This window comes from Phalacrocorax carbo, chromosome 1 (assembly GCF_963921805.1).
Source record: "Phalacrocorax carbo chromosome 1, bPhaCar2.1, whole genome shotgun sequence".
In the NCBI taxonomy this organism is placed as follows: domain Eukaryota; kingdom Metazoa; phylum Chordata; class Aves; order Suliformes; family Phalacrocoracidae; genus Phalacrocorax; species Phalacrocorax carbo.
In genome coordinates, this window is record NC_087513.1 from 78,235,221 (window position 1) to 78,260,276 (window position 25,056).

The following is a 25,056-nucleotide window of genomic DNA, read 5'->3' on the forward strand; positions in this document are numbered from 1 at the left end:
CTGTCTGCATTGGGGCAGGTCTCTGGCAGCACTGGCCAGACCAAGGACAACGCTAGCCTTTAGACAAGCACATTATCCTCCACCCACAAAGGCCAAGATTCCCCAGAATATCTCTGCTTCTACAAAACCCCATCACTAGATGAACCTAATTCAGCTTCCCCACCCTGAAACATGAATTTCACCACCACAGATCCTGAGCGGACATTGGAAGGACACTCATGTTTCTAATATTTGTAAAGAAATCTCATTTTAGTCACTTTTCCTTGTATAAATCTCATATTTGAATAAATTAAATTTCACAGCATAAGCTGTTAAAATATTCCTCTATTTTTAGGACCAGGAATAATAAGGTCAACACATTTACAATTACTGAAACCACACTTCCCAGTATTTTATACGCGTGCTATAAAATGTCTGGACAACCTGGAATTTGTTAACTTCCCTAAATATAATAGAAAGAGGAGAAAATGAAAATAAGAAGAATGTTCATCATTATGATTACATATGCCAGGATCAGACCCTGCAAAACAATACTGAGCAGACACTAACACTACCTATGAAGGCTGCTGGATAAATGCTGTGAACTCCATTCTGTCCACTGCAATCTCCAGGAGAAAGGTATCAAAAGCAGGACCCCATCTGGGAAAGCTGCCCTTCTCTCCACATTATGTAGTAATTGACCCAAGCCCTACCCTTTGCCTAGTAAAACATGCTAAAACACATCTCATTCGAAATAACAGATGTTTTGATTAGGCAAATTAAGGAAGAAGAGAGGAGGAAAGGTTTCTATTGATGGAACTCTGAATTAGCTACAACCAGTTTAAGGTGGACAGAATTTGAATTAAATATTATCACTTAAGCTTGTTTTCTAATGTACAAATCCTCATAAGCTAAGATGATCCAGTACCACTAATGGGTAACACCTTCACTACTACAAATAGAACTTGTGGTCTGGAAATTACCTTTGTGTTTATCTATTAGCATGCCAACAGATAGATTCTTTTGGCTTTTCTACTGAATTGTTTTTAAACACATGAAAAGCAGTTTGAACTATTACATTTGTGAGTTTCCCGCCTAACAAAACTGCGATATGATTGGATTTACACACTATATTCTGAATCAGACTCAAGACTCAATTTTTTATCTTTACTCTTGTTCTAATCAGGGAATTCAGAGAAATTGTCCATGACAGCATGCTCTACCCCACTACACTGTGATATTTGGAAGAGAGCCACCTGAGAGCATGGTATCTGTGAAAGCAGGAGAATCTTTCCTGCTCAAGTTTATCTCAAATGGGTCTAGACAAAAGGGGGGAGATAAGTTTTAAACATACGCAGGAATTGTTGGTATCCAGCCTTCAAAAAGAGGCTAAGCCTGTGAATTACCCCATATTCAGAGTGGCACTGGTGTTGGACTTTCTGTGGAGCTAGGTTTTTCACACTGCAAACCTTCTGGAAAATCCGGCATTGGGATCCCTTTCCATGGGTCTGTGCTCTCTCCAGACAAGTCTGTTTAGCCAATATTACTTCTCTCACCTCCACCGTCATCGTCTCTGAAGAACTCCTCGCTGTCATTTGCTGAGTGGGATTTTTTCATCTCAGCAATTCTATTTCGGGGCACTTTTCTCTTGAGGGATGGGGAGAAAAAGGATGGGCGATTGTTGCGTTCTGGGGTTGGCGGTGTGCTGAAAGAAGTGACCTGAAAGGGAAATAGAAGAAATGCTAGAGAAAGTTTTGTTTAAAAAGATTGCTTCTTATTGGAAACACAAAACAGTCTCAAATATGTGCCACAAGGCAGTTACATGTGTAAAAATCAGAACCATGACTGGTGTCTAGCTCTAAGTTTTATCAGTGTGGCTAGAGAATGTCAACTGAACAGTTCTCAGTTTCAAGATGCTCATCAAGATGAAAGTATTTTGATATATCACCACCCTCAACTGTACATGGATAATGAAAATCCTCTCTCCTCAGCTGATCACTTTTAACAAGGATTTATGGTCATAAAGGAACAAAATAAATATTAATAATTTAGGCACCAAGAATGTCAATCTTATTTTTGCATGTTGAAATTCAGAAGACTTAATAGGCTAAGAATGTATTATTCTGAACATACTAAAATTGTGCATCTTAATTTCTTTGGCAAACACAAGGTAGTAGTTTACCTGCTTAGAAGGATGCCACATGGGATTACTGTGAAAGGTCATGGTGTCTCTGTGAAGCAGGGTTACAAGGCAATTACTTAACCCAAGATGCTGATGCAAAAATTAGGTCAATGCAAAATTGTATTTCTATCATATTTCAGTATGGAATGGGGAAAAACAAGTCGAAGGGCCCCTGATGATTCGGTTAGTTGAAGTGATGACAAATACAAGAATATAATTGTCTGTGGTGAAACACAGGTTAGGGATGAACGTATAGCAACACCCATCCTTCAGAGCAGTAGTTGCTCTTGCATAAGCCACAATTATAGTCAACCATATCTATTTCAGAAAGAACTGAAATGCAGTGCCTATGTACTAGTTTTGCCAGTAATATTTTAATAGCTTCATTTCAATATAAAAAAATAAGGGTAACTACTTTGCTAGTGGAGGTGAGCAACTTTATCTCGTCCTTCCTTCTTCACAAAGTTAATTTAATAAGCCCATAACTCTTCCTGAGATGAGATCTGATATTGCTCACTTCTATCCATACAAATAAGGAGGGAGGTGACATGTGAGTGAGCACGACAGACAAGCCAGGTTGGTTTTGCACTGCAGAAACACTTCATGTTGCCCCTCTATCGTTAATGTGAAAAAACAAAAACAAAACAAAAAAACACCCCAACCAAACCCAAAACACTTTCTCAGCTGATCTCCTCTTTAGTTCACTTGATCTTTAATTTGTGCTTGTCTCCATTTTTAATTCTGAAGCCATTTCACATCACATCTGGAGGGAAAACCAGAAACTGAAAAATTACCATTAAAACCACTAGCAAAAAGCAATAATATATTATCACATGAATTTTGACATTTTCCAGTTGACACTGGAAGTCTTGGAGCAAAAGATCAGTAATTCCCTCTAGGCCTGACTTCTCCAGGCTGTATCTCTATTGTAGAGAGCATGCACATCCAGTTATCAAGCTCTATGCTGACAACTCATTTTGCCTTTTAGGAAGCCAGAAATAAAAATCACACACCTTGCATGGAGATCTTTGAAGCAGTCCTGCAAACCTTTGAACTACACAAGTTAGCTATGTTACACAGGAAACTGGACTAGAATCCATCAGGAACTTCCCAGCCCAGGTCCATGACATGTCTGTGCAGGCATTTTGAAGACATGTTGCCTAATCCCTATTAGCTAGGTAAAATGCCTTAATGGAAAACAAGGCTTTGGACTTAATAAGAGCCAAATCAGCATGTATGGACTGGTTCTTCTGGTATTTTACTGCACTTGCATTAAAATTAAGCATATGCATAAATATGGTACTGCATCTAGATCCATGATGTTTGCTTTAATATTATACAGGCTTTACATTGGCAGCATTCATCAGCGGCAAAATCTCCTAATGGTACTATTTCCTGTGAGGTTTAGCAAGAAACCTACATAATATATAGCACATCTCTAGCTAAATCCCCATCTCGTACAGAAATGGAATCTATTAATTTTCAGAGAAAATAGGCAGAATCATCATTTTCCCTGGCATCAACATTGCTGCTGTTTCAACAAAACACTCCTCCAGAAGTATGAATCATACAGTCATCCCTGCATTCAGTATTTGCTCAAGGGAAACTGTGCTAGAAATCCATCTGCATACACTGAGTATGTTCAAAATACACACAAGCAAACTTAAGTTCAGAACCTTGATGTGAGTTAATCCCGGCTTCAGTCCACTACTGGCTTTGGAACAAAACATGTTCATCCTTACCCTTAAGTCAGTATTTCTGTCTGCTACTTACTCTCTCATGCACTGGGGATTCTGGATTTGAATCTTCTTCTGTCCCATATGGTGAAGTGTCACCAGTAGAAACTCTGTTCACTGCCATCTCTGCATGTCCTTTCCCTTGTGGCCCTTTCATTCGGACAAACTCCATGTTGTTATATTTATAAAAGCCAAAGGACATTCTTTGAGCCATCTTAGCTGCAACACTCACCTACTCAAGACAGGAAAGAAAACCATGTAATACTGTCTCTATATTTCAAAAAAATAATGGTCTCTGAAAGCAGTTATCTAAGAATAAGTGAAAAACATAGTGGATAATGATCATTATCTTGATTCTTAAGAAGCTTTTTAAGCCACAATGTGAAGTGATCTCCAGAAGGGAAGGAATTTTACAGATACAAAAATAGAGGCTCAGAAAGAATCAACTCCTTCAGCTATCCAAAAAGCAGAGTTACCCAATGGCACGCTGAGGTAAAACAGAAGGTTTTTATCCAAACCCATACAATATGGCACACCAGAGCACAAGCAGGCACGTGCACAACTCAACACAGCCTGTGCAGGGACACTCGTTTGAGCCCAAAAAGCAACAGACACACACACATGAGATCCTTCGAACTAACAAAGCGCATTGCACAATTCTGGCACTACTTTGTGGCAAGTCAATTCAGATATTTGTGTGTGTCCACAGTGTCAAGGCCAAAGCATAAAGAACCAGCCCCCGTGCACAACTAACCTGCATTGCATTGCTCACCGCAAAACCCTGACAGCTTTTGAACCCTCTCAACAGACAGAAGGGCTCAATTTCCAGTTAACAGAACTGAACTGAAAACTGAACTGAGAACTGAAAAAAGGAACAGACATAGGAAATGTGAAAATCATGATGTTTTCATATGAAATATGAAAACAGTCAAGGTTTTGCCAAGTGAAACACGTAGGACTTAAACCACCTAAACTTATGCATATCACAACTTTAATCAGTTTATCACCTGAAAGGTCCAAGATGCTCATCATGTAACACAATTTGTTATTGTACTAAGAATTAATACAGACACAACTGAAATCAAATAACCTTCAAAAGCATGAAGAAACTGCGTCTGTTCTGTTAAAAGAATGGCCAAATCTCAAGTTTTGCCTTCAGCCATAATTGAGTATTTGAAGACCTAACAACGTGCTTGCTGAACATGAGCCAGCAGTGTGCCCAGGTGGCCAAGAAGGCCAACAGCATCCTGGCTTGGATCAGTAATAGTGTGGGCAGCAGGAGTAGGGAAGTGATCGTGACCCTGTACTCGGCACTGGTGAGGCCGCACCTTGAATGCTGTGTTCTGTTTTGGGCCCCTCACTGCAAGAAGGGCATGTAGTTGCTGGAGTGTGTCCAGAGAAGGGCAAGGAAGCTGATGAAGGTTCTGGAGAGCAGGTTGTATGAGGAGAGGTTGAAGGAGCTGGGATTGTTTAGCCTGGAGAAGAAGAGGCTGAGGGGAGACCTTATCACTCTCTACAACTACCTGAAAGGTGGTTGTAGCGAGGTGGGTGTTGGTCCCTTCTCCCAGATCACTAGTGATAGAACGAGAAGAAGGGGCCTCAAGCTGTGCTAGGGGAGGTTTACATTGGGTATTAGGAAAAAGTTATTCACTGAAATAGTAGTCAGGCATTGAAAGAGGCTGCCCAGAGAGGTGGTGGAGTCACCATCCCTGGAAATGTTCAAAAAACATGTAGATGTGGCACTGTGGGACATGGTTTAGGAAGCAGGGTGTTGGGTTGACAGTTGGACTTGATGATCTTAGAGGTCTTTTCCAACCTTAATAATTCTATGATTCTATTTTATTTCATCTAACAAAACAAAGTAAAGTACTGTGTGGTCAAACAGGACATTCCTAGGCTATGAAGTTACTTCACCACATCACATCTTGTATTTCCATTGCAGGGCTTTATTCTTATGTTGTCTTTAGTGTTTCTGCATTCCCATGTATTTTAATAACCCACCTGCTGATTGCATGAGGCTGTAAGCAGACAGTGGGACAGAGAAACAATTTCAGTTTCATACTCACTCTCTCAAAAAAAAGAAGAGTATAGCTACTCCCATTTAAAACAGGGAGAAGGGAAAGTATTTAGAACTTCTCCTGACAAGGATAGGAACAAAGGGAAATAAAGTTTACAGACACGTTAGATATTATGGGCATTTGTTTGTTTTGTAAAATCTCTCAAGACTGTTGATTGGCTCTTGCACTCTCTTGACTTCAGCACTAAGTACTGAATTTGAAGCTGAAAAAGTGCTGGCATTTCATGTTTCTGTAGGAAAGCAAATAAAGCTTCCTTCTGTGGCAATGAAACTACAGTGGTATTTTGAAAATAGAGCTGAGTACAAAACACAGTAAAGGAAAACACGTTTCACATATAGGAAGGTAGCTATCAGAGTTTAAGACCTCCCTGCAAAACATGCCTTCTCTGAAGTAACTACAAACATCTATGACCTTTCAAGAAAATGAAGGGGCTCCCAGAACTCTGTTATTCAGATCCATCCCTGTGTCACAATTTTGACTGCTCATCAACTTCAATCCTTTTGGCAAACACCAGAGTAATATATCCTGATCTGAATACTCTCAGCTGTCTGAGCCAAAAGCATTAGCTTTCAGGTAACTTTCAAAGCCAAAAAAAGACAGGCTACAATGCAGATGATCTAACAGAAAAAAAGCTAACAGCTTCAGCAGCAAAAACAGACTATGGTCAGAGTATCGTTGTTGCAAAGCACGTTGTCTTTCAGAAGCACCTTACCCTGTTGTCATAGACCTTCTTGAGTGCTTCATAGCGGATGGACCCCTGAAAAATCACCCCTTGGAAGGTGTTGCTTTTGTCACTGGCCACCAGCTCCACACAGACCATTTCTCCTTCTCCCACAGTCATGTCACAGAAAACCTGCCAAAGGTGCAAGATGAAACACTTCAAGGCAAACTGCAGCTGTTAAAGGTCAAATATGTTCAGATTCCCATGATTCTCCTTAGACCCAAGGCAGTTTCAATGTAAATGGAAGAAAGCAAGGGAGCTGTATGCTTCATCCCAGTCTTTCAAAAAAATTAGGCTTCAGGCAGTGCAAACTGCAAACCATGCATTGAGATAAGGAGCTCTCACATTAGCCTGTCTTGCTTTAGCCCATCACGAAGACAGATACCAAAATCCAGCTTTAAGCTCAGATTTCAAACATTAAAGAAAGAGGAAGGCCAAGTAAAATAAAAACAAAAACTACTGGAAGATAACCCTCAATTAGCCAAGAACCTTTGGCCAAAAGGTACAAGAAAAGAAACTAATCAGTATATAAGACTAGAATAGGACAAAACTGCTGCTGCAACAAGGAACTCACCTCTTCAAAACTGTCAATCATGAAGAAAATGTTGGGATAGCTGATCTTTGACTCCTCTCCCTTACTGTCCATTGGGTGTTTGCTCGGAGACGCAAACACTTGCTGAGAAAGATATGGAAAAAAATACGTCTTCTCAGTTAAATGTGCTCAGGAATGGATGCACGGAATACAAGGTAAGCAATACCAAAACACCACAGTTCAACACTGCACAGTCAGCCAACATTTTCACGTATGCTAGAAATGCTGGACATCCTGCAGGCAAAGCTGAGTTGGTTTCTGACTAGAGCCTGTTTTGTATTTGTGAAATCCTTTAGTTTTCACATGCAAGTTATCAAATACTGGTTGCTCCACTGTAAGTGTCCCTGTGGGTACCTGACCTCTCACCATCCTATGCTACACAGTTAAGGTATCCTCATTTTTATTAACGGAGAAAACCATCCTGGCCTGCCTTAAAGTTACTGCAATGTGCTGCAAAGTAAAAGCACACACAGCAATAAAGTTACCATGGAGTAGGTGACCTAACACTATTTGCTCGTACTTTTAATGTCATTCTTATTTTTTGCTTAGTACCACAATAAGATCAACATCGCTCAGTAATGGGAAGCATGGGCCTCAGGAGAAAAAGCACTTGATTTCTCATCCTCATCTTCTGTTTCTTTCTCTATCCCCTGTACTTCCTCTTGCGTTCCCCCCTCTGAAGCAGTTCCTAAATTCCTTTGGTCACTTCACTCCTCAAACCAACCTGTGTTTAAAGAGCTAAAGGCTTTAGATTTTACCATTCCAACAAGATTAACAAGCAGGTACAGAGGGAGAAGAACTTATACCAAGTAGCTTTCCTTACTTCCACCTCTGTTTATAAACAAAGCTTTGAATTAAAGAAACCTGTCAAATCTTAGCCTACTGTCAATGTGTTGAAAGCTCTGAATATGCCCAGATTGTCAGGCTTGTGATACTCTTGCTACAAACCGTTCAACACAAAACATGACTAAAGGTAGGATATAAGATACTGATGAGAGGGTTGCTTTTCTTTATTTGTACTTATGAAGCCTAATGCATGTTTAAATACAAATTATTAAAAAGAAAGGTTGCTTCATGACAAGAAACAGCATTAAAATGTAACAAGACTCCTCAAAGATGACACCTGCACCAATGCCTGAAACAAGGACATCTTCCAGGCATCCTTGTTCTCATGCCATCCAATGTAAAGCAAAAAAAAAAAAAACCCAAAAAACAAAAAACCCAAACTTATCTCCAGTCAGACACAGCTAAGGAAAATACAGTTTGTAGAGATCTTATCGTCAAGCTAGCAGAGAATCAATGTAGTCTGCAAAATAATTTAGGGGAAATCAGCCTTCTTTACACTGGTTTCATGCCTTAGGTACTCTACTGGTATGAACACAGAAGCTTTGTCATAGGTCTGGAGTAGCACAGCAAGTCCTATGCCTGAATAGGGCTTCTACCTATTCAACATCTGGTGGCACACTGACAGGACAATACACACTTTCAAAAGCAAGAACCATTAGAGCAGAAATATAGATCAAAATAGCTGGCTTTTGTTAATTACAAACTAAAAGCCTCAATAGCACATGTGAGATGTCCTACTGCAAATATGCTTTCCACAGTGTATAGAATTGCCTTTTTCTCTCTCCATAGATCAATGTCATGGTGTTGAAGAGTTACTAGTAGATACTGGTAAGTTTTAGTGTGTGCTGAGTTTCTCCTAGAAAAGGGGAGACAAAATAAAATTTATAAGGAGTCCCACAGCATGAGCCTCTAGGAATGAGGAACAGAAAACCTCTTCCTTATTCTGAACACTGCTCACACACAGTGAGGGCAGGTCCTTCATCCTCATCTTCCTAGTTCTCAAATCTGCAAGTAATATTTACAGATTTTTCTCAAACAAGTTTTGCAGAAGTTAACCGGGGGTGAAATCTGCACTACTAAACAGTGGAAAAAGCAATGAGAAACAAGAGGCTTACATCAGTGGTGTAATGTGGTGTCTCAATAGTATCAAAAGATGGGAATTATGTGCCTCACTCATGCAAATTACAAATACATTAATCAGCATTACTAGTTTTGTTCCTATACAAAGCAGCAATTGGTTTAAAATGGTAAAACAAAATTAAAGGATGAAAGAGCATTGGTTTATTTTAGTTATAAAGCAATGCAAGCAGCTGAATAAGCTAAAGGGACGGAAATGCCTGGGAGAAACAACCTTTTAAAGGCAGCAGGAGCCTTTTTTAGAAGGATTTCTGCCAACTAGGAGAACTTGTTACAAGATCTGCTGGGAACTGAGTGAAGAAGCATGGGGTTTCTTGTTCATATCTCCTCCATGCATTATTATTCAGCCTCCTCCACTATGCTAAACCCTGGATTAACTGTATACTTCACAAAAGCAACTGATAAAAGCCTTCGGTGTGGAGATAGAAGGAATGAGCAGTTTAAAAGAAAAAACAAGAATCTCAAAGCAATGAAAAGATAAACTGGTAACCGGTAAGTTGTCTACCATTTAATAGCCTTACATTACAGATTTACCCTGAAGCCTTCTCATAACTCAGGTCTCATACAGTTTCAGGTTTACACTCAGATTGGTTAACAGTTGGGCGTAGTCCCCTCAGCACCCCTCCCCTCCCCCCCCTCAAATCCAGTAGGCAAATACATAAATCTTGAGAGCATGCAGAGGTCTTTACAATTTCTTGAGAGAGGCTATAAAGGACATTTAGATCTCACATTTAGACGACTGGCAGGAAATGTCTCTAGACAAAGACTTGAGGTGCTTCACAAGGATGCATCTGTCAGAGCACAGCCTGAGAACCACTGACCTGGTTTTGATAACAGTTTTTAGGATTAGGTAATACTGGATGCCAACCTTTTATTCACAGTAATAACAGGGTAATCTCACCTGAGATTTCTTCTTGTGAATGTGAATATCTCCTCCATCAGAGCGTGTGCACACAGCACATGTCACCACATAATCCAGCTAAAACAGGGCACCAGTTAGACAAAGGTTCAGAGTTAGAAAAGCAAAACATTCATGTGCATGAAGCAGAAGATGTTCTGTCTTAATTTTTTGTAGCTGTCTGGCTAAAAAGTAGTATTGTTATTGTCTTTACTCTCTCTACTATACTCAATGATACTGAAATCTTTTGCACAGATGCTTGCTGAGGTGCGCAACCTATGGGTAAAGAAACTCCTGTCAATATTGTTTACACTAGCTTACTGGTCAGCTGGGGGAAATAAGCATCACACACACACACACACACGCAAGCACACTTTAAGGTAGAACTGGAAAGATATCCTCCCTTTGAAAAGCGAAAAATAGAAACACTGATGAACATGATCAACATGTTAGAGAGGTCAGAAACCTTAACACAGCCTGCCGAACAACCTGAAAAAACTTCTAAGGAGCAAGCGTGATAGCTCTGGACAGCAATGATAGTGAAGCCCAGCTGTAACAGCATCTCTGAATTCTAACTGTAGCAAACAGATTCTGCTTTTATTCAGCATCAAATAAAGCCAGAAACTGCTCTCTGCAAAGTAGTTCTGCAACAAGGCTTTTGGGAGGAAGGAGAGAGAATGAAAACAATTTATTTTCCAGGACGTGTACAATGAACCAGCAATCTCTCATTCTGAAATTATCAACTAAACTTTTAAAGGGATCTCAAATGACTATAGTAACATTCAGCTTCCCTAAGTGCTAACATAACATATGCAATAACAGCCTACGAGTTAATTGAAGAGATATTTTGTGCTAGCTTCATGCTTCCACCACCAAAGAGTTTTATTAAAGTTCTGATGTTGAGAGCGGCAAACTAACTCCCAGTGTAATACATAACACCTTTACTGCATTTCCACTTAGCAGTTCCCTCTCTTAGCTGCACCAGTACTGTGAACTCTAACAGAGATGTTCCTTGTATAACAGTCTCATTCATTCTCAAAAACTATTAAACTTGACACAGCCTTCCATTTTGCAAAACTGTTATGGAGCATAAAATTCAGCCCAGCTTCACTGGATATATTTAAAAGGTTTTTGAGAAAAGCTATTAGGACTCTACTGAAAAATAATAAACACCTCAGTTTATGTTCATTTAGACTCTTAAAGGCAAAATTAAAGCCGTGGTTTCTTTATATCCTCCAAAAGTGGTCAAATCCCCCAAGCCATGGAGCAAAGGGGCCAGATCAAAGCCTAGCCTGAAACCTCTCTAGTATAAATAGCCCATGAAAATCAGATCAGCATCACTGTTACCTTCTGTAGGATGAGGTTCAAGTAGACGCTCTCTTCCCAGTCAATGTCAGGGTCTCCCAGGCCAGGAAGCTTCTTAGAATCTCTCCGGTAAACTTCAACTTCAACCTGCTAAGAAAACATCACATCTCCTTGAAAAATACTAATTAAAAGGTACCTGTATGCAAACATAAAACTGACACCAGAAGCTGCATGTTGCGTAGCTTCGTTCTATAGTTTTCTGTCAGGGTTGGATTTTGCTGACCATGCAAGGCCAGCCCTCATGGAAGGCTTTACGCAGAAGTGAAGCTGGGGGACAGGGGATGTAAAGGAGAACAGGTAAGAAAGGCAGGTCTGTGCAGAGGAATCTCAGTTTTGGACAGCATTTCATTTACTCTTTATGCTGGCTATGTTTTAGCAAAAATGAAATTAATAAGGCTCAGGGATACACACACACAAAAGTATTTCTCTTAACACAATCCCTTAGAACCAAATATGTCACTAGACTAATGCTCAACGTTATCTAGCAGGTGGCTGTCACTTGTTCCCAATTGGGGTGGGAGTCTCTGGGAAGACAAAGTCCACTAATTAATACCTCACAGACAACATTTAGGTAACCCCTCTTCTAAAAGGTTTCACACTACAGTACTGATTGGATGATTGTTGTAGCTGTAAACAGGGCAATTCATGAACCTCTTTTGGCTTTGGTCAGGGCAGAGAAAAAAGGGTAGAGCTGATTTGTTAGAAAACATTGTTGTAAAAGTCAGATTATGTGAATGAAATCAAATGGATTAAGATGATGCCCTATAGTAACTTGAAATAAGATTAAGCCTTATAGTAACTGTGCATTTATTTCAACTGGAGAAGAAAGCTGCAAGACCAAAATATAGGAGAACAGTGACAGTACAATATTTCAGAGTTGACACTATCACCAGATACCATGAAAGCCAAATGCACTGTTTATGATAATTCATTTTTTAGCTTATAAATATCTTTTAGAAATGCCTATAGACTCATACAGCATCATTCCTTTGTTTGTTCTTATTTCTTCTAAAGCTCCCAACCATGAATTTTTCTATTGGCAATATAATCACACAAACTAATGAGAGTTACTGTAAAAAACGAGATAGGAGCAGCTGAGGGAAATAATCTAATTTAAAATTCATCTCCAAATAATCAAAGGTGATATTTGCACTTTCATGCCTAAAAGCACAAAAACATCACATTTGCAAGATTCCAGAAATACTCTGTGAAACAAAAGCCATCCTGTCTCTGAAGGAAAGATGCAGCGAGAGGTTTGGGTGGAGGACAACTGAGTAACAGCAAGGTAAAACTCCAGCCAAAACTAACACCAGTGTAAGTGAGACCAAGTGCTCAGCAGACACTACCCTGGTCTCTTCTGCCTCCATATCCATGGAGCCTTTATTTTAATCCAGGCAGAGTTTAATCGTCTCTTAACAATAAAGTTTAAACCACCCTCTGCAGACGTCAGCTGCTAATTTTTTCTGCTAGTGAAATTAATTCATACGCTGAACTACTTCTCCCCAGCCATTACAGAGCCATTGGACGAGTCTTTCACAAAACAGCTCCCAACCCTGCAACAGGTAACGACAGAAAAAGGGCCTTTCTTTAATCACTTTTTCCTTAACCACCAATTTAGGGTAGGATTCCCAGGCAGTACAACCCGTGGGTTAGGGCATGGTGGATGACTGTGAATCACCACCACAGCAGTTCCCTGAGCCAAGTGCTTAAGCCACGCTGTATTCCAAAGGAAACTAATTTCAGCAATTGAAAGAATTCAATTTTTTGCCAGGAATAAACTGCACAGGCTATAGGTGTCTGTTCAACAGGTCAAACCAGGCAGGACAAGGGTGACCTCTTCCCAGAGAGAAAGGAGCCATCAGCAGCCAGAAGCAACAGAGGCAGCATTCATCTGACCTCAGAAAGACAGAAAATGGACTTCCAAATGCTCTCCATAGTGCCGGCATCTGCTGGATGTGTTTTGCAGCTCCTGCTCATGCCCAGGTATGCATCCTCTGTGAGCATCGGGGGAACAAACCAGCCCTAGCCAGCACTAGCTGTAGTCAGACCAAGAAGCCTGCATTTGCTACAACAGCCCATGGTTTCAGATGCCTTATGTGCTGCACCACCAAATGGTCTGCTTTATAAAACAGAATGAGCCCTCACCAGGATGCTATAACAAGCAGCACCACTGCTCCCCATCTGACTGGTAATATGCTTCACAGTGCAGGCAGACAAATTCCAAGTCACTTTTGAAAAAAGTCTCACCCCTTATCTCAGATAAAGGTATCTGCAACATCTCTTTTAGTAATTTCTAAACAATTCTTCCAGAAAGAGCAAAAAGGCAACCGTAAGGCATCTTGGCATAAAGCAAAGCACTAAATATGGGGTGGCCAAAACAAACACCCTTTCCAGGGGCTCCATTTTCCACGCAAGTGCTGTAGCTCACAAATTAATCTCTGATACCCTCTACTGCCACAGTGCTGGACATGTGAAGGTGGCCATGCAATATGCGAAATAAATCAGTAGGCTCGGTTCAACTCAGAGCAAATGATCCTGCTGTTCCGGGCACACTGTGCAGTCCCAGGCAGGGCCAAGGATGCAGGAAAGACTGAGGCTGGCTCCATTTAGACCCTGCAGCCACTTGTTTAGCATTAGCCAATAAAGGAGGCATCCAAAACAATCATTAAAAAAATAAATTTAAAAACCTCATACAAGGAACTTTAAACACAATTTTCACCATTCCATCTTAATCACTATTGCTTAAAATCAACAATCTAAATTTCTTTGCAGGCTGACCTAATTTGCCCACGTCCCAAGGAAGCTTGCTCAGCATCTGCATGCTTATCTTCCTGGTACTATTACAAATGGTATATATACCAAGAATGTAAAATCAAAGCCTGAAGTCTCAGAAACCCACATTATTCAGGCTCCTTATGTGCAAAAGAATTGCAGTTGTCACATAAATGCTGTAGAAGTAGCTACCTTAGCTGTCACTAAGATTTTCTTCATTTAAGTCCCAATCCAAAAATTAAGGCGTAAGTACTAACCTTTCATATTTCAGTGAATAATTTCAAGTGAATGTAGGCAACTTGGGATTGACAGCACAGAAAACAGAAGACCAATGTGTTCACTGTTCTGACATCTAAGTGCTCAGACATCAACAAACAGGAGTGCTGTCAAAATCTCGATGAGTTCCCAGTAATATAAAACATTACATGAGTTCAGGTAAGTCAGCGTTGCCAGTGCTGAGCACAGTGCTTCCTAAATGAAGAGGAACACCTGTCTTACAGAAGTGTTGCTTTATATTTACATAGAAATCACATGCTAAATGTGAGCCTTTTATATATATATATGAAAAAAAAATATATAGAATTTCTTACTATACCTCATGCTTTTCATCACCAGACCATTTTGTGATATTCTACACTTAATTCATGTCGTCACATTTGGCCATCTGGGGTTAAGAAATGATACGGACTGGAGAATGTGTTGGATTTCAGACAGCTGAGTCCTCCCAAGAAAACAAGTCTGTCTCAGCTGGGGATTGAAGAAAAACTGGGTCTTTTTCCAGGTCTGCTGCTGATTTACTTGGCCATGTCTCACCTCTATGCTTGTTTATCTGGCTTTAAATTAGATGTGCCTTCCTGCAAGCATGGAAAGTTATTAATAGAAAGAACTATGTAAATACTAATTATTTATTCCCAATGCGATCCAAAAGCCAGACTGGGTATTTCCTTTTTCAGGTCAAGATGATAACCCTGCTACAGTTTCAGCAGACTGAAATCCATTATGCCACCTTTCTAAAGGTTTCATACAGTTACTGAGCTAAGGCTGTAAAGGAGAGTTATATCAGCTAGGCTGACCTCCTACGTGTCACATCCTACCCTGTTACTTCTTCACAAAACCCAGTTAATCACATTTGACTAGACAGTGCCTGGGAAAAGACCTTATTTTGAGAACTCGTTCCAATGATTAATCATCCTCTTGGCTGAATGTGTACAACTTCGTTTAATTCAGCTCCTTCCCTTTTACCAGCCTCTGGTTCTTGTCATGCCTATTTCTACTATATTAAGGTGGTGGTTGGTTGGTTGGTTGTTTTTTTTTTTGGGGGGGGTCATTTGTTAATCATTCAGATACACCAGACAAAAATTCCTTTAGGAGGTCTCCATGCCTCTCAGCAGGGCACCTCTGCAGAACTGCTGTTCCTTTTCCACCCTCTTGGTAACTCTCCAGTAGTGGAGTTTTCTGTTACTGGCACGGTGCTGGTGTACACAGACAATCCTCCCTCAGGATTACATTTTTTCTGTACAGCAACATGACTGTGCAGAAAAGGGTGTGCAACACTATTTAGCATGCATGCTAAATAACTTGCACTCTGTGCCTTGCCTGTCCTTTCTAAGAGCCTGTGTGTGCTCCTGGCACTGAAGTATTGAACTATACTAATAAACGGATCCACATTTCCTAGGGATCAGGCTGCAGAGTCCAATGGTCATGCCCTCATAATTCATGCAGCACCAAATGTGTGTCATTCCCAGATCTGAATCCACTGTAATTTTATAACCCCAGTCACTGCAGAGCCCCCTTACCAACGCTTCCACCTGAGGTCGTTTCCCCCTTCGCCTGCTCCATTTCACCGCTCCTGCTAGCCAGGAACCCCACCGTCATCCTGTTTTTCCTTAGCCCATTTTGTTTCCACGCTTGGCAAATGTTCCGGCTCCCTTCTTACACAGCTCTTGTGTACTGGTATGGTCCATCTTTGGGACTTCATGGGCTTCTGGGCCAAAATGCTTGTGCCTGCTCTGGAGTGACACCAGAGGTCCTGGAGAGCCCCATAGCTACTTATAGCTGCAGCTGCTCCCACCCACAACACAAACTGTTGGCAGCAGTTATGTGCACAAAAAGAACATCCTAAGTGCAAAGAAGCAAAGCATATATTAACACTGATGTATTTTATTCACAGAAATATGCCTTTTGAATATGTATATATTATGGACTGGTTATCTTTAGATAAGAACTCAAGCCATACAAGATCTTGTACTGGAAGCCAATATAACGTGTGTTAAGTTATACACCTACAGACAGCTGGAACATTTTTATCACAAAACACAGAAAACCCCATCTAAGACCCCAGTCTAGTTTAAAATCTTTGTGATAAATCGTGTACTTTTTCCACCATGCCTATTTGCTCCCCAAAGCTTCCAGGATACAATCAATCTTTTTAACTGATATTAATAATATGGATGCTGGGATAATTTAGGCCCTCCTGCCAAAAAACCCTCACTAAGGAGAGCTATAATTCTATACAGTTCCCAAGGTATTAGAGCTGTTTGACGAAACCTGTGTGAACTGAGAAGCACCTTGTTTGCATGGTTTAGCACGTAAGCCTTTGAAAATCTCTTAGAAAGAAATCTGCAATCAAAATCAATACAGGCTGTCAGGTGGGCAGCACAGAAAACATGAGGTACCAAGACCAGGATTTACAAGAAGCACTATTTTATTGGCATTCAGAAGCCATCAAAAAAAGAAAAAAGCAGATTCTGGTTTTCTGTTAAAGAGAAGTCTAATGGGATTACAGGTCTGTCTAGTAGTAGCACCACTCTTCAGTTTTTTTTCAAGACCACATTCACTAAAAAACAGTAAAGGGGAGGGGGTTGAACATGAGAAGGGAAAGGAAGTATACAGTGAACAAAGCAAGACTTTTTTCCACAATACAAGTCCTGCAAGGATATACTCCTACTGTCTCCAGAGGCAGCTGCAACACAGTGACCGAAATTTGATTTTTAGAATTATACATCGACAGGTTTAGTTCAAAAGATCAGGAAGAATCAGCAAAGGAAAAAAGTTTATTTCAAGAAGTGGTCCATCTTCTACAAAAGCAGAATTATCCCCCAGCACACACTCACCAGCACAGTTTTAAAAGCCCCCATCACGCAGTGCATCCAACTACTGTGAAGCCTAGTAGCTTTCAATATTAGAAGCATCTATCTCACATTTATCCAAGCATTGCCTTTCAGTAGTCTTCCCTGTAGCAAAAAGGTGTAATTCCAAAATGGTGTCTTAAATACCTACCAAATTAAATGGTCTTTCTAAATTCAGTGACCAAATGAACTAACGTCCTTCTGTCCCATACTTCAGATCTACCCCCAAACACAGTCCTAGTTTGTTCCGCTCTTTTCTTGTGCATTATCCACCAGCCACTTGTTTTACTTCCTCCCACTTTAACAACCTCTTTTCAGCACTAAGGTACCTTTAAGTAAGCATTTAACCCAGGTGGACATTAACAGAACAAATTGGTACTACCAGCAGCATAGCATGTCTCCATTTTACTCTTGAACACCTAATATTTTGTGCCTCCATAGGCACTTATTTATGCACCTAATCACATAGCTGGGATTTTTTTGTGGCGTCCTGTCCCCTCACCCCAGCAACTAAACCTACAGCAGTAGGAAACCAGACAGCTTTGGTACCAGTACCTATGTAGCTGCAACAGCACGAGCCTGGTGCACGTCAGCAACTCAAGCCGTTCGGCTTTCTTGTTCCATTTAAGCAGCTTCAGATGCAGCAGCACCAACACTACAGTGTGAAGTTGGAAGTAAGGAGGAGTTCCACAGCCTGCAGGCAGTCACAGATGCACACATACCCCTTCCAGACTGCTTCCGAGCAAAAGTGTCGGTTCTCCAGGATTCAGGGCATCAGAAGAGCCCTTCTGTGCCCGTGAGATACTCAGCTGCTTTCACATCAGACTTGTATACAATTGATACATACCACGCTTCACACAGCGCAAGGCATTTAGTTATAAATTTGGACCGTGAAGGAAGATTACATTTTTACCAATATATACAATCAAAATTATTTTTCTTAGGGGAATGGAAGATGTCTTAAAAAAAGAGAAAATATTTAAAGTACAAGAAAGAAGTGGTGCTAAATGCTAAACACCAGCCATCAAGCACTGTCAGGATAAAACCAAAAAATGATATTTAACTATGACTGCAATGTTAATGTAAGTTCTAGTTATATTACCAAGCTGGGCAGAACATTAAAACCCTTTTTCTTTCTGGACCTTTGAACACACACCCCACCCCACCCCCCAAGTAACTTGAAACACTTCATACAGCACCAGTTAGTGCTACTACTATAAGACAGTTTATGGATGTGAAGGAGAGAGAATTTGCAACTACAGCAGCTTTTGAATAGAATCAACTGGTTAGACAGGAAGAACAGATTTTGGGGCATAAGCAGTCATCTTTGGCTCCTTCTGCCACAAAACCTAAACCATTTTCCCCAGACCTACGCAAAGACATCAATTCTCACTCCCAAAGCTCAGCTCTCCAGTAACCTGAAAAATACAGTACCTTCAATGGATTTTCAAAACGCAATATACTTCTGGACTTCCGCATCATCTCCATGACTAATGTCACCAAGGCTATCATTGATACAAAAGCATTTTGGAAGCAACAATCAAGCTGTAAAAAGCTACTGGAATGCTTAGAAGAGTCCTATAAAATTAAGAGGAAAATCCATGTCCTCTGAAGTGGATCCCCATTAGAATGCAGATGATAACGGCCATTCACTTTCTATGTTTTACTTTCACTGTAGCTCTGAAATACTTCAAATCCCAGTAGGCTTGCTCCTAATGTTAACTAAAAGAAAAAAAAAACAACAAAAAATAAACAAACATGCATGCCCCCTCATAACTTTCAGAATATTATTTAATTTAAAGACTAAGTTTTGAATCAGCCTCACAAATGTTTCAAGCTAACTTAATACACTGGTGATGGGAAAAGGAAGGGTTATATTGATTCTTGCATCAAAAAAAAAAAAATCAATATGCTCCATGACCCTGATTTAATGCAAAGCACTCTACCCTGGTTTGAACATTTAATGTTATTTTTACCAGCAGGTCTCATGTCTGAGATTAGCAGATATTAGAAGGTAGATGCAGTCCAAGCTAGAGCTACCCAGTACCAGAAGAGAGAGTTTGCGTGCAGTGATTCCTGTTCATCTTTCTCTTGGGGAAAGAGTGGATGTAATTCATAAAAAAAGGAAACATGATAAATAAGGCTGCTGCCTGAAACCCAGCAGCAATACAGATCTGTGTGACAAATGCTGAAGTCTTTGCAATGTCTCCGGCTTTAGCACCTCCTCCAGCTCATTGGAGCAAGGCTGGCTGCACAAACTGACCTGCCAAAAGTCGGCCAAACCATGTCCTAACTTTCCCTACAGCGTGGAGCTGCCATTACAACAGCATTTGTTTCTTTGGGCAAAAAATCCCTACCAGACCACTGAGAGGGAGGTCACTCCTTGCTTCCTTGCCTACGTACCAGAATGTATCAACAACATGATGCAATTCAGAAGGAAAAGACACTCTCTCAGGAGCTGCCAGGACTCTTTGGCACAGAAATAGGGCATTTTCTCAGAACAAGAAATCACCACAAATGGCATGGAGGTCATTACTCTGATCTCCAAAGACTGTGGCCTCACATGCATTTAACAAGCTGGAAGAAGCTGCAATAACCCAGACCTGTATATGAAGCAGTGTTTTTGTGTTTTGTAACAGGCTGCCAATCATCCTTGTAGATTATACACCCGATACGACAACATGGACAGATCTGACCAAGTCACCCATGAAAATCCATCTGCTCACCCATCCGCTTGGCATCGACCAACCTATCTCTATTAAATGGGAAGAAAATCAAAGTCTGGTATTTTCTGGGGCATGTAGAGAAGCCTTATGGGAAATGTGCCTCCCCAGTCCTGTCACACAGAGAAGCTGCAGAAGGGACAATGACATTGACAACAGATTATGCTATAAGACTGCCCTAGAATATTTATATCCAAGATAATATTTAAAAGGGGACAACTGTATTTAACGTGTAACAATGTACTGACAAAAAAAGGATCATTCATTCAGATGTCATATGGTGCTTTCTTCTTAGGATTATGGCTACTAGTTTTCACTGGCAAGTATCAGAAAGCCCTCCAAAACAAAATTCCAATTCCTTTTTCCTGCATACTGTTAATTATTTAGAAGTTGCACCTGATCCTCCTGTAACGTACCTCTGGAGTACACACAGGCAGCATAATGCCCAGTAGCTATGGCAACTTGACACCCACCTTAGCTATAAAGCTGAAAGCAAACCCAGTCCAATAAAGCAACTGTAAATTGTTTTGTGCAAGAGGCAAAATTCAGCTACAGACAAAACCATTCATTTTCTAAAATCTGCTTCAATATTAATTACTTATAATTCTCTCCCCACAACCACTTTGTATAATCAAAAGCCAAACCAACAGAAAGAGCAGTAAAAGATCGAAAAAGCTGACTGTAATTTCTAGAGTCTCTGGAAAAATCAGAACAGCAAGAAGGTAACTCAGACTCCAGTGCCTTGCAGAGGTTCCTTCAAAGGTCCAAACAGGACAACTTGCGTGCCCAAAGGCAGTTGCTCGTCTTTTCTGTGATACAATTACCTAGGAGAGTCTTTTCGTAGCTTTGGACTCCCTCTTCCATTTGTTGGCATGAGAAGTGCTGAATGACTGTAACTTCTGCTACTCATTCACAACCTGCAGGCAAGAAACTTTGCAGCCCAGATCATGCCCTGTCTCTACCAACCCCGTGCTGACATTTAGCTGCAACATTCAACTTGGAAGACTTACTGCAAATGCTATGTATATTTGTAGGCAAGGACACAGAAGGGTGCTTGCAGGTGGAATAAGAGCCTTAGAGAGTGGCAGTGGATTATCCTCTTTCATCACCCAGTTGCAGGAGGGCTGACAACACATGAAAGGTGTCGCTGAAACAGACACCATTCCTACTCCAGCCCATGTTAAATAGGAACAGGGGTTCGCAGGTGGCTACCAGCAAACATGCTTTCAAAATTGAAATGTAAACAAACAATTCACACCATTTTGTCACATTTGTCTGTAAATGGAAGACCTAGTCAAGTCAAAATCATCCACACTAGGTTGCAAGATTAGCTGCAATATTTCCTATCCCAGAGGAGCCATGTTAGTTTAAATAAGCAGCTGAACTTGTTGAAAAATGTCTTCTCCCTTCCTGTCCTCTTTCTCACATCTCTTACGTGTATTTAGGACTTCACAACAGCAGCAATCACCTCATGTGAATGTGGGATTACCAGATGTCATCACAGAGCAAACTGGCTATATGCATAAAAAGCTGTAGGATTGCTGTCGTAATGGTGCATATAATGGGGAAAAAAATACATCATCTGGTTTAAGAAAATGAGGCTTAAACCACTGAGCTCCTTCCCACTTCCACCCATCTTTCAAATGTGCTGGGCAACCTCAGACAAACTTGGTCTCACGGATTGTATTATTGTGACAATCAGCAGACACCTCCACATTACTACTAGTGCTGAAGAAGGGCCAGGGAAGCTGGGATTTCACCTCAAGGTTTTCCAGGTATTTCTAACTTATATACACATACCTCAAGGTAAATTTGACATTGGTGTATCTACAGTAGTCTAGATATAAATGTTCAAAAACCAGGCAAACCACTGTAACTATGGTCAGAGCCCAAAAAGGAATAATTACATATAACATTCATTAATATGAAGATTCACCACACAGGACCTCTTGTTTTTAACCAAAGTAATTTGCTGGATTTATACACCTATTTGCAGTCCTATCACTAAAAGCCACAGACTTTGTACGGTTTTAGTGTTCATGTAAGAAATATATAAAGCAACAATAATGATTATAAAGAAAGTAATAAGTGCTGGGGAAGCTAAAAATAAAATGTGATTGTATAAAACAATCACAGGGAAGTAAGTGGAGCAAGGGGAGCAAGAGGCCCCCTTGGCTCAACCACGACCTCCTGGGTCTACTCAAATCCAAAAGGGAAGCATACAGAGATGGAGAAGTGGAGGATTATCCATCAAGAGCTACAAGGGCATAGCCAGAGTGTGCAGAGATGCAGTTAGAAAAGCAAAAGCCCAGCTCGAATTGAAACTGGCCATCGATGTCAAAAATAACAAGAAAGGTTTCTTCAGACATGTCAACCATAAACAGAAAAAGAAGGAAAACATAGGCCCACTGTTAAACAGAAAAGGAGAGTCAATGACCAACAATGCAGAAAAGGCAGAGGTCCTCAACACTTTCTTCACTTCTGCTTTTACCAGCACTGTTGGGCCCCAGGCTTTGGGAACAAAGCTTTGGTTGATCCAAACACCGACCCACCATCAGTGAAGGAAGAGTTAGTACATGAATTATTACAGGAGCTTGACCCCTAAAAATCAATGGGCCCAGACGCCATCCACCCGAGGGTGTTGAGAGAGCTGGCTGACATCGTCGCGAGGCCACTCTCCATAATCTTCAAGAAGTCATGGAGAAAGGGGGATGTCGCAGAGGACTGGAGGAAGGCAAATGTTACCCCTATCTACAAGAAGGGCTCGAGGGAGGATCTGGGTAACTATAGGCCCATCAGACTTACTTCAATCCCTTGGAAAGTTATGGAACGAATCCTCCTGGGGGCCATCACAAGTCAAATGAATCACATGATTGGGAAAAGCCAACAGCGCTTCACTAAGGGCAGATTGTGCTTGACAAACCTGATGGCCTTCTATGACAAAGTGACTTCCCTGATTCACAAGGGGCAGGCAGTGGACATTGTCTACCTAGGCTTGTCCAAGGCCTCTGATACAGTCCCCCACAGCCTTCTTCTGGAGAAATTAATGCGTTACGGCCTAGACAAGTGGTCTGTGCAGTGGGTGGGGAACTGGCTGACAGGCTGCACCCAAAGGGTGGTGGTAAATAGATCTTTCTCAAACTGGCAACCTGTGACAAGTGGAGTCCTCCAGGGATTGATATTGGGCCCAATGTTATTCAACATCTTTATAAGTGATCTGGATAACAGGATCAAGTGTAGCCTGATGAAGTTTGCAGATGACACCAAACTGAGCCGGGAAGTAGACACTCCAGAAGGGAGAGCTGCTCTGCAGGAAGATCTGGATAGGCTGGAAGAGTGGGCCAGCAAGAACCTTATGAAGTTCAACAAGGACAAGTGTCAGGTCATGCACCTGCAAAAACATAATCTGGGAGTGCAGCACAGACAGGGATCCACCTGGCTGGAGAGCTGCTCTGTGGAAAGGGACCTGGGGGTCCTGGTGGACAGGAAGCTCAACATGAGCGAACAGTGTGCTGCTGCGTCCAAGAAGGCCAACAGGATGCTGGATTTCATCAAAAAGGGCATCACCAGCAGAGAGAAAGAAGTCATTATCCCGCTCTACTCAGCACTTGTCAGGCCACACCTGGAGTACTGTGTAGAGTTCTGGTCCCCTCTATACAAAAAAGATGTGGACAGGCTGGAAGGGGTCCAGAGAAGGGCCACCAACATGATCAGAGGACTGGGAAGCCTGCCATACAAGGCTAGGCTGGGAGAACTGGGTTTGTTCAGCCTCGAGAAAAGGAGGCTTAGAGGGGATCTCATCACCACATACCAGTACTTAAGGGGTAGCTACAAAGAAGATGGAGACTCCCTTTTTACAAGGAGTCACATGGAGAGGACAAGGGGGAAGAGACACAAGTTGCTCTTCGGGAGATTCTGACTGGACACGAGGGGGGAAATTTTTCAGTGAGGACAGTCACCCATTGGAATAATCTCCCCAGGGAAGTGGTTGACTCGGCCACGTTGGACACCTTCAAGAGTCACCTGGACAGGGTGCTGGGCCATCTTTATCTAGACTGTGCTCTTCCCAGAAAGGTTGGACTAGATGATCCCTGAGGTCCCTTCCAGCCTGGGATTCTGTGATTCTCTGAAAACATTTCTATTTGGTACAAAAAACCAAAAGGCAGTAAAATCCTGCATTAGGAAAATTTAATTTCTATTTTGTTGTCACTTAAAGACTTCACTTGCAATTATGAAACTTGACAGATAAATTTGAGAAAGACAGCCATTACAAGGAGAATCATTGGCTTGATTTGCCTTATATATAGTATTTTTTTATTCTTGAAGATTGATATTTGTTAAGGAGGTTAAGGAAGGCAGTGATTTCATCGTATTTGACAAGTGATTGGGAACCATGCTGAACCTTAAGTTTAGCTTTTTTCAGACAAATAGCTACAAGTATGCTTTCTTTTCATAGTTAATTTGGGATTTTAGAAGAGAGTAAGATGACCAGGCTGACTGCTCTCCCTTCTAACAACCAAACAGGACTTAAATCCTTAAGGGAATAAGATGATCGTGAACTAGATGGCTTGGGAACTTTTTCTTGTGCTAACCAAGAGCTTTTAGGGAGAAAGCCTCATATACCTGTGAAGGAGAGCAAGGCAGGGCTTTGTTCCTTGAACAAAGCTCTGAGTAAGACATGCTAAAATTATGATCCTGCACCACTTCATCACACAACTCTCTTGTACCATCCACAGGCTAATGTGCAGTAATGCTAAAAGGCTCAGGCTGGGAATAACAGAGGTAACTGTTACCACAGACCGGTTGACTCATGGCCTGTTCACTGAACAAGCGCAGTTACAGTCTAAGCTTTGAAACAGCAAAATCAACTCACACGTAGCCTTTATTCCCTCCCATTTC

General features: G+C 41.1%; 1 protein-coding gene across 3 annotated transcripts in view; it reads right to left on the reverse strand.

Annotated features, from left to right (window-relative positions):
* KIAA0930 (KIAA0930 ortholog) overlaps positions 1-25,056 on the reverse strand; it is an 81,304-nt gene that overhangs the window by 10,400 nt on the left and 45,848 nt on the right. The window contains exons 3-8 of one of the 3 annotated variants that reach the window (XM_064461226.1): positions 11,517-11,621; positions 10,173-10,250; positions 7,271-7,372; positions 6,688-6,828; positions 3,935-4,129; positions 1,536-1,698 (exon numbers count right to left, since the gene is read on the reverse strand). In XM_064461226.1, the coding sequence (XP_064317296.1) occupies positions 1,536-1,698; positions 3,935-4,129; positions 6,688-6,828; positions 7,271-7,372; positions 10,173-10,250; positions 11,517-11,621 (784 nt within the window). Of the gene's footprint in view, positions 1-1,535; positions 1,699-3,934; positions 4,130-6,687; positions 6,829-7,270; positions 7,373-10,172; positions 10,251-11,516; positions 11,625-25,056 lie in introns of all 3 variants that reach the window. The other 2 variants (XM_064461221.1, XM_064461229.1) reach the window with 2 other exon arrangements.